This window comes from Myotis myotis, unplaced genomic scaffold, assembly GCF_014108235.1.
Source record: "Myotis myotis isolate mMyoMyo1 unplaced genomic scaffold, mMyoMyo1.p scaffold_m19_p_7, whole genome shotgun sequence".
Taxonomy (NCBI): Eukaryota; Metazoa; Chordata; class Mammalia; order Chiroptera; family Vespertilionidae; genus Myotis; species Myotis myotis.
In genome coordinates this window covers 56,250,689-56,263,949 of record NW_023416379.1, presented here as the reverse complement: position 1 = coordinate 56,263,949, position 13,261 = coordinate 56,250,689, and the positions used below count along the sequence as shown (strand labels likewise).

Genomic DNA, 13,261 nt, shown 5'->3' with positions numbered 1-13,261 from the left:
AAATAATGATTGAGCAAAATTACCTAACATCACTCTAGAACGCAGAATTCTAAGACCAGGGAGAGCTGAGTTTTAGGTGTTTACCAGAGAAATTAGCATTTTGTCACAGTAATTGATAGGATTTAACAAATATTTATTTGTCCTTTTCAACTCTTCAGACCCAAATTTTACTACAACCCTAAACTCCGTACTCTAACCCCAACCTAGCCCCCTGACTTAGCCAGTAACTTGGCCTCTCTCCGCACTGAGAAAATAGAAGACCTTCAATCAAAACCCACCCCCTTCCCGCTCACTCCATCACTAAACTCACCTGTTAAAACATTGCTTTTCTCTCTCGGAAGAGAAATTGTTTCTTCCACTTTCTGGAGAACCTGCAGAGGGGTCACTTCCCACCTCTCCAAGTTGTTACTTCCTTGGTTACCCCATTTTATCTTTGTATCTTAATCCCTCCTCCCCCTCCTCTCACCCTTCCTTCAGATGAAAAACCTGCTCATCACTGCATCCCCAGGCACAATTGTGGACTGGAAGAATGAACACTCTGGGCTACTCTGTTTAAAAACCAACAACACTAAACCAAGCCAAACAATCCTTAAAACCTGGTTCTCATCCAAAACAGCTCTCCTCCAGGTACCAAAGACCTCCTAATACCACCAACAAAGGACCACGGTCAGCCCCCTTCCCTGATCACGTCATGGAACTTGATACCGGTGACCAACTCTGACACTTCGTGAAACTCCCTACCTCTGACTTCACAGCATTCATGCCCTTCAAGCTCTGTGGAAAACTTGGTGATCTGGTGGGAAAAGCTCAGTAACCTTCCTCACCCACCTACTTTAATAGCTCTTGGCAATGTCTGTTTCTTTAACACTAGACTTCCCCAGGACTCTGCTCTTGGTTCCTTTTATTCTCATTCTACGCACTCTTCCCAAAGAAGCAATCAACATTGATCCTATACCTGTTCTATGTCAGGATCTATTCTCAAATTATCTCAATCTTGAAGTAATCTAGAAGAGATTTACAGACAGGGAAACAGTTTAAAGAGGTTAAACGAGGCTTAAAGAGGCTACTGCTGGTGTTACAGAGCTGGGTTTCAAACTGAGATCTTTGTGACTAAAACCTTTCCACTTTCTACGACACTGTTTAGTCTCCCAACAAGGACATTGCTACCAGAGTGACCTTTTGAACTTCCAAGATGACAACACACATTTCCACCTGCCAACCAAGCAACTCTAGCTCAATGATAAGTAAGACTGTCAATTTTTAAACGTTCAAAACAACTAATTGTCTTCCCTGACAGCCAGGCAGGAAGAGAGGAGGGAAGAAAATATGTTATTTATCCCACCTGAATTTTAGTTGCATCACCTTCCACTCAGTCTCTAAACTTCACTATCACCTCAAAATGCCCCATTTCTCTCTCCTCCCTACATCCTCCTGTTTACCAAATTCTGAGAATCTGTCTCAGACTCAGTCTACTCCTTCTAAACTCCATGGCCACATAAGAGTGTGGAAGGAGTATAAAGGTATGGGGGCCTGACAGATCTGAGTTGAAACTTCAACTTCAAAATATGCTAGCTCTATTGCTTAGGGAATATTCCACCTCTTTTTACTTAATTCATCTGTTAAAAATAGTCATAATAGCACTGACCTTGCATGCTTGGGGCAAAAAATCAAAAAACAAATAAAAATGCAGAATGCCCACCCTATTGTCTAATACATAGTAGGTATTTCCACTTTTGACAATATTGCACTGCTTTCCAGATTACAATAATTAAAAACAAAACAGCCCTGACTGGTATGGCTCAGCTGGTTGGAGTCTTAGCCCATGCACCAAAAGGTCGCTGGTTCGATTCTGGTCAGGGCACATGCCTGGATTGCAGGCTTGATCCCCAATTGATGTCTCTCTCTCTCAAATCAATAAAAACATATTTAAAACAAAACAAAAGCTCTAGTTGGTTTGACTCAGTGGTTAAAACATCGGCCCATGGACTGAAGGGTCCCAGGTTTGATTCCAGTCAAGGGCATGTACTTTGGTTGTAGATTCGATTTCCCAGTGCCCATCGGGGTGCATGTGGAAGGCAACCAATCAATGTGTCTCTCTCCCACATCAATGTTTCTCTCTCTTTGTCTCTCCCCTTCCTTTCCACTCTTTCCAAAAATCAATGGGAAAAATATCCTCAGGTTAGGATTAACAAAAACGGTGACAAAAACAACAAAAAACAAAAGAAAAAAAGCTGGTCCCCAAGTAATTAACCGTGCTGCAAGGATATGAAGAAATTGGAACCCTAATACACTAATACACTGTTGCTGGGAATGGAAAACGGCACAGCCACTTAGAAAACAGTCTGGCAGTTCCCCAAAAGGTTAAACAGAGTTACCATATGACCCAGCATTCCTACTACTAGGTATATACACAAGAGAAATGAAAACGTACATCCACTCAAAAACATGTGCATGACTGTTCATACCATAATTATTCATAATTGCCAAAAAGTGGAAAGAACTCAAATGTCTATAAACTAGTAAGTGGGTAAACATGTGGTAAACCCATACAATAAAATATTATTAAGCTATAAAAAAGAATGAGACATTGACATATGCTACAACTTGTCATAGATTGAGCATTCTTATGATGGGAAACAGAAAATAGACCTATATAAGTAAAATAATACTTGCATAGTATTATTATGCTTTTGTATAGTATAAATACATGGTATACTAAGTGACTTGGTGGTTCCTTTCTTACTGGATGAACAGAAAAAACCTTTTCTGAGGTAGTAATATTTAAGATGAGATTTTCGCCAGCCCAGTGAAGAATAGGGGAACAACATTATTGGCAGAGGGAACAGCCAGTGCAAAGCTCCTACTATGAGTTGAGCTTGACATGTCTAGAGTGGAAAAGGCCACTGTAACATAAGTGGGTAATAAGTAAGAGTGATATAAAGTCAGTGAAATAGGCATGAGTAAAATCATCCAGGGCTTTATAAACCCTGGGAATGAGTTTGGACTTTTATTCTATACTAGAGGCCCAGTGCAAGAAATTTGTGCATGGGGGTTTGAGGGAGGGAGTGTCCCTCAGCCGAGCTTGCACCCTCTCCAAGCCCAGACCCTTCGGGGGATGTCCGGCAGTGGGACATCCCTCTCGCAATTCAGGACTGCTGGCTCCTAACTGCTCACTTGTCTGCCTGCCTGATCGCCCCTAACCGCTCTCCCCTACCAGCCTGATCACCCCTAACCACCTCTGCCTCAGCCCCCGCCACCGTGGCTTTGTCCAGGAGGACGTCTGGAAGGACGCCTTGAAGACGTCCTGTCTAGCATATTACCCTTTTATTAGTATAGATAACAGCAGGCCAACAGAGTCTGATTTATATAACACATCATGCAGGCTGCAGAATGGTGAAGGAATGCTGGGACAGTACTTGGGAGCTGCTGCAGTAGCCCAGCTGAGCTGTTGGTGTCCTGGACTAGGATAGTGGTAGTGAAAAGGAAGGGAATAGAAGGATAATAGGTATAATCTGGAGACAAAGCTTGACGATGGACTGGATCTTAGAGGTGAAAGAGAAAACTGAAGGGTGAATTTCTTACGAGACCAATTTACAATACACCTTTTAAAAATAAACACTTACCTCTTTCATGAACTGTTCAAACTCTTTATCCAGTTCTTCTTTGGAATAGTGAGCCATAATCAATAATTTTCACTTGCCAAGATAAACATTCCAAAGTATTTCAACATTGGAACACTAAGTAACAAGAAACAATAAACATCTTTTGAGGAAATTTATATCACATCATGAAAACAACCAGACTTAAACCTCATTTTTTTTCTGATTTTAGTATATATGCACACTTATGGACCAGTAAGCTGGGCAAGAGTCCTAATTCATTCACAAAACTGATTTGGAAAAGCAGCTGTCACAGTCTGCCTTTTACTTAGAGTCCAGAAATACATTTTTATTGTTAACATCCTATTGTTCAAGGCCTCCACAATATTTCCTAATTCTATCATGTGTGTATGCGCGCGCGTGTGTTAAAATTTAACATCCCTTAAACAAACCTGGTCCTCTCAAGGAATCTTTTAAAAATTAAAAATTAGGAAATCCAAAAACACCGTTTCTTTTTGGCAAAGCACAGGACAATTTGGGCTGACTCATCACTCAGCTCATTATCAATCCATTATTAAGAGCTTTGCAAAACAGACTTTCCAGGCACGGGGATGATTCCAAATACTACAGACAAATGGAATCAAATGGAGCCGATTAAGTCTCAAAATCTACCTAAAATAAAATTAATGAAATATACACATCAACCAGAATCAAGTTGTTCCTTTTGTCGCGAGGGAAAGTCAACAAAAACGATGCAGCAGTGCCTTGCAGCATAGAGCTCTCCCCGCACCCTAGGAGCTCACCTCCCCGGCGCGCCCCGCACGGCAGCCTCCTCTCCCGGAGGCGGGAGAGGGGAGGCGCGCAGGGGATCCCACCCACAGGGACCCCACTCGGCAGGGGTCCCAGCTCCAGAAAGCGCGGGTTCCGGTGGCGGCGGGAAGACAAAGGCGCACTTGCAGCTGGAGTCCGGGCGGAGGTGGGGAGGGACCCAAAACGAAAGCTCCGAGGACACTCTCGGCCCCGGGGAAGCAGTGTCGCCGCCTCACCCACCTTCGCCTCCGAATTCCGCGCTTTGCCGGGAAGTCTGCTGGGGGCCCAGCAGTTGTCTGGGTAACAGACGTCAGCCTCCTGGCTCGGAGTCACATGACCCGGGCTCGTCACGTGGCTCGTGGGTCCGCCCGGACGGCGGTTAGCGTCTTTTTGCCTCAGAGTGAAGGCGGGAATAGCCCCGGCTTAGGATCCTGTGGCGGTAAGAGCCGTCGCTGCCGCACCGTAGGGACCCCGCGTCTCTCTCTGCGCTCGTCGGAAACGTGGAGGCACCGACCGGTTACGAGAGCGGGAACACGTGCATGATGGGTGTTGTAGGTCCAACCCGTGGGCTTCTGGGAAATGTAGTTTAGCTCCCCTAGTCCTTGTATTGCCTTGCTTCTCATCTCTTTCTAACCTTCCCCACCTTTGTCGTTTCAGCTCGCTGCTTAACAAGCGAAAGTTTTTGAAAACATTTAATGGATTGGGTTTCTTCTACGTGCAAAGTCTTCTGTGGCGTTGTGAGAGAGACTCAAACCTGTGAGAAAGCATCCTGTTGTCAGGATAGGGACTCTGTTCCACCATCTAGTGGGCAAGAAATTTAAAGTACACCCTAACACACCCACCTGCTACACCTCCTTTTCCCCATTGTAGCGGCATCTATAATTATTTATTTGTGTGTGTGTGTGTGTGTGTGTGTTGTTTGTTTGTTTTGCTATTTCTCTAAAAATAAACTCCCAAACCAACAATTTGGAGTTTCAGAGGACAGCATTTATGGTAGTGAAAGTAAAATCGACAAGGGGTGCTGCTGGCAGACACAAGTTATGGACCTCAACATCTTCAGCCTGATTCAGCATGTGTTTATTGTGATACAAATGTATCCTGCCAAGAGCTGTGCCCTATGATCAAAATTTGAATAATACAGATTTTTTAAAAGCTGCTATTTATTGCACACTGAAGTTGATAGGAGCTTCACCTGCATTATTTCACTCAATCCTCGCAATCTACAAATCATTTCAATTCCCTTTATATTTTGTTCGGTGTAGATACATGATGATGGTAGGTACCAATTCTATGGCCCACCCATACCTACTAGTAAGCCTCTTGCAAATCAGGCCTCTTTCACATTAATTTATATTATGCAGATCTTCTCAGCCTCATCTTTGACTCCAGCCTCTGCTGCTTAGGACCGTTGCACTCAGGCTTTCACTAGCTTCACTCAGGTGTAACTCAACTGTGTGCTGGCCCTGAACCTGCAATGGAGACCTCTTACATTCTGATCCCTGAGGCTTCTCTGATCCTTGAGGGAATCCATTCAGCACCCAACACTTAAACTTGGAAGTGTGGGGTCTTAACCTTTGTGGGCCCATCATTGATCAAAGGAACTGGTGAATAAATGACTCTCCCCTTCAATCCCAGGATGGACAGTATTGATACACATTTCATAAGATTTCCCAGAATGTCCTATGTGATCAGAACCAGTTCACAGCAATGGCCCATTTGATAATACATTCTTATATTGCCTTTTCATCCTTCTCTATGTCATTCTCCTGTTAATCACTTCTGCTACTTGCAACACATTCTCGAATAAATTACTCTCATGCAGCTTGATGTCTCACATTCTGCTTTCAGGGGTACTGTGGGAAAGGTGGCCAGTATGAGGATTAGCCCTGGAAAGCAGATAATTAGAATGGGATTTGGGAACTGTGTAACCCACCAGTCAAATGGCAATGAAGACCCCACTGGTAATGGGATATGAGGTGGTGATAGCCAGTGACATGCAGCTACTCAGAAGCTTATATGAGGTTGGTTGGGCAGAGATACAGGTGGAAGGTGAAGGGTTGACCCACACTCACTATTATAGGAAATCATCATTTCCTGCACCTGCAGGAAAGTCTGTGTTGAAAATCAGGCCCAGGATCAAATAATCAGGACAACATAGCTGCAAAGGAGACGGAAGGCACAGCCTCTTCGGGTGTACTGAGTTCAGGCCCTGGTAGAAAACAATGTAATGCTGAAACCTGGAATACAGGCATTTGAATAGATCACTGGGAATCACTCTCAGATTTCCCTGAACTCCCCACATTGGTAGGAGCAGTCTAATTCTCCTTGCTAAAAGAGAGCATCCTCCTATTGCCTTGAGACCCGGTGAAGATTTGGAGCCCTCGTGTGAAGAACATAACTCACAAAAGGATACAGGATGCCACAAATCCTCTGTATGCCAGTACCTGGGATCAGATCTCAGACACCTGAGCAGGGAAATAGCCTTACTTCAGGAGGAAATGATTTACAGTAATTGCAGGTCCCACATTAGATACTAAAAGGAACCAGGGAAAATCATGCAGGAGTTGAACTAGTAGGAGGAATAAAACAAGGCTGGCTGCATAGGGAATTTATGACATGGGAATACTCACTCATGACGTGTTGTTCAATATCCTAATAACATGTGGAGGTGGTCCTAATATGTTGCGGGGATGTTTCCTTGAAGACTGGATGTGATGATGGCCAACAGGAAAATGAGGCAGAGATGCTGAAATTGCTTTGGCTTAATATAAAGGATGACATCCAAAGGCTCATGTCAGACTGAATTTGTTACGTGATATCTAGAACCTAGCACATTCCCTTCAGCAAGGCAAGGAGGAATTCACTGGTGAGAGGGACATCAACATTTTTTAACAAATTTGGTGATGCCTGTCCTCCGCAGGTGAGCGTTATTAAGAGGAGATGCTGCTATGGAACCAGCCCCCCTGATATCAGTGGGATTAGAGGATTTCTGGATGGGAAGAACCCATGTAACAATACTTGCTCAGAGGCAAGCTGGTGTAAATACTGACACAGGCGGAAGTCTGTAGTAGCCAGCAGGTTGCCTTGATCTGCAGGAATCCGCGGCAAGGGCTAATCATAGTGTTTTTAGAGATGAGACTAATGAACAGCTGACCGGGTGATTACCTGTTTGTGTGTGTAACAGACAAAGAGATCTGGAGAGCAAAATCCTATCAGTTATCCCAGTGGAAAATCTGGGTCCTTTACCACATTTGTAGATTTATTTAACTTCACAGACCCAGATCTTATTGGTTAAAAGGGAAGCTGCCCAAACCGGTTTGGCTCAGTGGATAGGGCGTCAGCCTGCGGACTGAAGGGCCCCTGGTTTGATTCCGGTCAAGGGCATGAACCTGGGTTGCGGGCACATCCCCAGTGGGGGATGTGCAGGAGGCAGCTGATCGATGTTTCTCTCTCATCAATGTTTCTAACTCTCTATCTCTTTCCCTTCCTCTCTGTAAAAAATCAATAAAAATATATTAAAAAAAGTAAAATAAAAATAAAAGGGAGGCTGAGTGCCCTTGAGGAAAGACCCTATCTATCACAAGAATGATTATAAACATTCTCCCTGTCCTTTCACAATGGGCCCTATGGCCATTTACCAGAGTAACACTACATTAAAAAAGAAGAATAGTTAGTGTTTTGGGGGACTTTGGATAAGGGGTATGAACTAACACTAATGCCAGAGGACCAGAAGAGCCACCATGGTCCTCTAGTTACAATGGGGGCATATGGAGGCCAGGTGGAAATGGGGACAAATGGTACTTAGACTTGTCAAGGACTGTTGGATGAAGGGGATGAGCCAGGGGACCTGAAATGACATCGTGGTTATCCGGTTAGAGTAGGGGCAAATGGAGGCCAGGTGAAATTTAAAGTTCTAGCTTGAGAGTTTCACAGAAGGTACAATGGGTCTGTGGCCCTTCCGCCCTGGAGATGGTAACAATTCATCTGTACTGAAATAAAAACCTACTATGGCAATGAATTTGCATTCTCTGGCAACAGAGTCTCCACCAAACCAACACCACTAATTGAGGGCTTACTGAGTGCCTTATCCATTGGCATGACATCCCCCACACATTGCTTTTGCTCAAGGGATTAATTTACCACAAAGGTGGTGTAAGAATGGGTGCATGACCATTCCACTGAGATTCCAGTATATCTCGTCACCCAGAAGCAGACGACCTGTTGAAAGCTCAGCTAAAGTTCTGGATTAGAGAAAAGATGAGCTATATGTGCTGTATTGATTGCTGAAATATGGTGCTATGTCCCTACAGGAACCAAAGGGTGTAAATGCAACCAGTTGCTTTCACCATTACTCCTAATAACCCATTTTCAAAGTGTATGCTTCCTGTTCCTGAAACCTTAAGCTCTGATGGATTAGAGGTCCTGGGTCCCAGGAAGAACACCTCCACCAGAAGACAAAGTAAAAGAGTCCCACGGAGCATGACTGTCACCTGATCACTTCGGACTCCTCATTCCTAGGACATAAAGCAAAGGGGAATAATGTATTTGAAAGATTAATCTACCCTTATTAACATAAAGGTCCTGAGTAGCTGCTATATAATAGAGGCAGGGAGAATGTTCCGGAACTTGATTGGTGCATCTCCTGGTATTTTGTGCCAGGTGATAATGGTGAAACCTAAGGAAAGAAGGTCTGGATAACCCTTAGGCAAGCAGCCTTAGACCAGCTGAGATGCTGGCAAGGCTGAGAGAAATTTGGAATGGATAGTGGAGGAGAAAGATGATGACTATCAATAAAGCTTTGGGACCAGCTGCAGTAGCAGGGGCTGCAGCTATTCCATAAGCCCACTTGCAGAGGTTGTGGCTGGCTAGCACCTTGAAGGAGACTTGGTGACAGACTGGAGTTAATGAAGAGAAAGGATGAACCTGAGTAGTGCAAAGTTCTGCAGTATCAGATACTACTTGCACATCACTTTAAATCCCCTCATCCACATCTTACTGAAGTTACTGTTTCTACAGCCAGTTTTTTAAAATAATATATTTTATTGATTTTTTACAGAGAGGGAGAGGGATAAAGAGTTAGAAACATCGATGAGAGAGAAACATCCATCAGCTGCCTCCTGCACACTCCCTACTGGGTATGTGCCCGCAACCAAGGTACATGCCCTTGGCCGGAATCAAACCTGGGAGCCTGGAGTCCGCAGACCGACGCTCTAGACACTGAGCCAAACCGGTTAGGGCTACAGCCAGCTTTGATAGACTTTGACCAGCTTCTTGCAAGTGCAGGTGGAGAGTGCCTCACCTCTGGCCAGGGTGTGAGCTTCTTGCTTCCTTCCCTGCAGCTTTTCTGACATAGAAATGTGAAATGCCCATCGAATTGCCACACACGTGCAACCTACAAGTGGTTATGCAGTAGTCATAGTCCAAGGGGCCACCTTCAACCACAGGGGATGGAAGGCCATGGAAATTTCTTCTCCTTTCTATTTCATGGATTTCATTAAGGCTTCTCAGAAGACCTATGGCACCAGCACAAGTTGGCCATAGCCATGGTCATTTTGATAATGCATCCTTATTTTCAACTTTTCTTCCCCGTTTTTACTCCTCTGTTCATTATTCCTGCTCTCTGGGGTCATATTCCCAGTTAAATTACCTGTGAAGAAGCCTTTATTGGAGGAACCCAGGCTGAGACAGAATCTCATCAGCTAAGTTGAAATAATAAACACAGATAATCAGGTCTTAATGTACAATTATGCTCCATTATTCATATGTACAGAAATTTAGGAAGTGATGATTTTTAAAATTAAAATAATTATTTCAACTTTGTCAAACTTTATTTTTATTCAATTAACATTTGAGAGCTAGTAGTCGCAGTAGTAAGTTGCTATCTAATTAAAATGTTCATTCTGCTATATAAAATGCACATATTTAAAGAGTTGCAGATTGTGAGTAAAAGGGCTTTTTTGTGCTGTAAAGTGGAATGAAATTGTCCAACAATTTTTCTATATTGTTGACAAATTGGTACTATTACGTTCTCATGGTAAATAAATATAAAAATAAGGGAAAGGTTCTTCAATAAGAGGTCAATGTAATTTGAGGCTTTAGTTCTGTTGGTATTTGTAATGTCAGTTTACACTTTCACCATCAGAGGTCATGAAAGGACAATTTAGAACCGAAAATTTGAGCTTTGTTAAAAATGAAGTTTGAAATTCGAACTGTCACTTTCTGAGAAGGTGTTTTGAAAAAGAAAAATCATAGTCTACTTAATGTCACTTGTAATGAAATAAAAATAATTTTTAAGAATAAAATTATCTGGTGGGTTACAAAAACATCAGGCTAGTATTTGACTTTGGTGCTGTCAATTCTTAGTTTAAGAATAACATTTAAAATGCAAAGTACCAATGACTGCTTGTCTTGGAAATAGATAATGTTTAATTTCAGCTGGGTTTGTGAGGTCTATAATTGGCAAAAATAAAGAAAGGAAATAAATAGAATTAAACTTAAAAGTGTTTAGGAATACATTTCTTAGTAAACATAGCATATACTTCATAAAGCATAGTAAAGTGTGTCTCATAAACTTTGCATCTGAAAAAACTGACAATGAAAAATGTGTCAAGTATCATAATGATAGGAATACATTTCAATAGAAATATCTACTATTGATACATATTTTGATTGTTATAGGTAACCTATGTTGTTTTAAAACTTTTTTTGCTTTAGGTAAATTATTATAAATGCAAAAAACTAAGAAGTTAAAATAATTTGCATTTGGGTTTTAAAACACACAAGTTATTAGTTGTCATTGCCCTTTTTAGGAATAATAATATAAAATCTCCTTATAAAACTGATTGTTAATATTTTTGCATTAGCATAGTTTTTTATGTTTTCAGAAATTCTGTACTACATGAAATAAGTGAGTCACAAAAAGATAAATACTATGTGATTCCCAATGTATAAGGTATCTAGAATAGTCAAATTCCTAGAGATAGAAAAAAAATGTGATTCTGTGGGTTCTTAAAGGGTTATATAGAGTTTCAGTTTTACAAGACTTGAAAGGAGTTTGCAGATTGGCTGCACAACAATGTGAATGAACTTAACAGTATTCAACTGTATGGTTAAGATGGTATATATTAGATATATATTTTACCACAATTTAAAAATTCAATGGGGATTTAGAAAATACTGTGGTACATAGTTGACGTTGGACAATCCAAATCCTTTCCACTGAAGCTGGAGTCTAATCACCTGTGGGGCCTCTCCGCAGCTCTGGGTCTGGCTAGCCAAGGAGCCGCCAGTGGGCAAAGGAACCCCTGCAGGGTGAGGGCTGCCTGAGAGAAGCCATAGTTGACTTACACAATAAGTTTAGATGAGAATGTGCCACCGCGCACTCCAGATTCCTCATTGATTCAAGAGGTACAACAATGGCATCTACACCACAGTGTTTCAAGAAATGAATGAGTTAAAATATGTACACATTTTGAATGGGGACTTGTACATCATAGTGCTCAAGAGGTGTTACCTATTGCATTGTTACTTGTGAAGCTTGTCATATAGTGTACGTGGTTAAACGGTTTGATACCAATTATTATCATTAGTTTTTGTTCCATTTTTCCAATCTTGTGTATAAAAAGACATTTTTTTTTTTGTTTGTCTCTTTTGAGCCCCAGAGGCATCCAGCTACCAAAAAGCGTTAAAAACAATAAAAGCACACCCTGTGGCTGAGTAGAGGTATCCATTCTTGTGGGCTATTTAAACAGCCAAACTTTAATCTTCACTAATATCCATACAATTGTTTCTCCCCTCACTTCTATCCTCTTTTTGGAGTCAGTTCTATCTTTTTTAAAAAATATATTTTATTGATTTTTTTACAGAGAGGAAGGGAGAGGGATAGAGAGTTAGAAACATCGATCAGCTGCCTCCTGCACACCCCCTGCTGGGTATATGCCCACAACCAAGGTACATGCCCTTGACCGGAATCAAACCTGGTACTCTTGAGTCCGCAGGCCAACCCTCTATCCATGGAGCCAAACAGGTTAGGCCACAGCCGTGGGCAAACTACGCCCGTGGGCCGGATCCTGCCCGTTTGAAATGAATAAAACTAAAAAAAAAAAAAAAAAAAAAAAAAAAAAAAAAAGACCGTACCCTTTTATGTAATGATGTTTACTTTGAATTTATATTAGTTCACACAAACACTCCATCCATGCTTTTGTTCTGGCCCTCCGGTCCAGTTTAAGAACCCATTGTGGCCCTGGAGTCAAAAAGTTTGCCCACCCCTGGGGGTGAAGTCAGTTCTATCTTAATGGGTTTACTCTCTAATCTTCCAGTGGCTCTCAAGTTCTGGAAGCCTCCACACTGTTCATGTGTGCAGCCTGCTCCTATCTGAAATCCCTCTCTTTACATGCAATGCCCATATGTGGTTGTTGGCAGGGGACTGATAAGCACAGGTCCAATTCTGGAGCTTCACTACAGGCTTTATTATCTTAATCATACTCCTTTCTTGGTAATAATAGCTCTTCTAAAGTCATTCTTTGGGTTTTTCAGAAATTATTTTTGAACTTTTAGTTGCTCACACCTGCTTAGTAAATTGGTAAATTTAGGGTTCATCAATTTTAATAGGAAAACATGGCATTTAGACATGAAAACAGACCTACTACCTGTGCAAATACTGATGTGTTCTTTGTTAGTTAAAAATTTTACTCATTTTTTGTTTGTTTTGGTTAATCAATTTCAAAAGGAAAAATATAAATTAATATTTGTTATGAAATGGGAAAATATTTTATTTTTCTTGAAGTCCTTCTTTGAAGAACTTTTTAAATTTTATTTAGAAAGTCAAAGCATTTTCTAGTCACCATATAAAT

At 41.8% G+C, this 13,261-nt stretch overlaps 1 protein-coding gene across 6 annotated transcripts in view; it reads right to left on the bottom strand.

Moving 5' to 3' along the window:
- The window catches only part of CEP162 (centrosomal protein 162), a 74,186-nt gene extending 69,304 nt beyond the window's left edge, over positions 1-4,882 (bottom strand). For 3 of the 6 annotated variants that reach the window (XR_004968835.1, XM_036317322.1, XM_036317325.1), the window contains exons 1-2: positions 4,650-4,878; positions 3,624-3,737 (exon numbers count right to left, since the gene is read on the bottom strand). Coding sequence is in view for 4 of the 6 variants with exons in the window: in XM_036317322.1 (XP_036173215.1) it covers positions 3,624-3,680 (57 nt within the window). In the remaining 2 variants the exon portion in view is untranslated. Of the gene's footprint in view, positions 1-3,623; positions 3,740-4,402; positions 4,448-4,649 lie in introns of those variants that run through there. The other 3 variants (XM_036317324.1, XM_036317323.1, XM_036317326.1) reach the window with 3 other exon arrangements.
- Between the last annotated feature and the right edge of the window lie 8,379 nt (positions 4,883-13,261).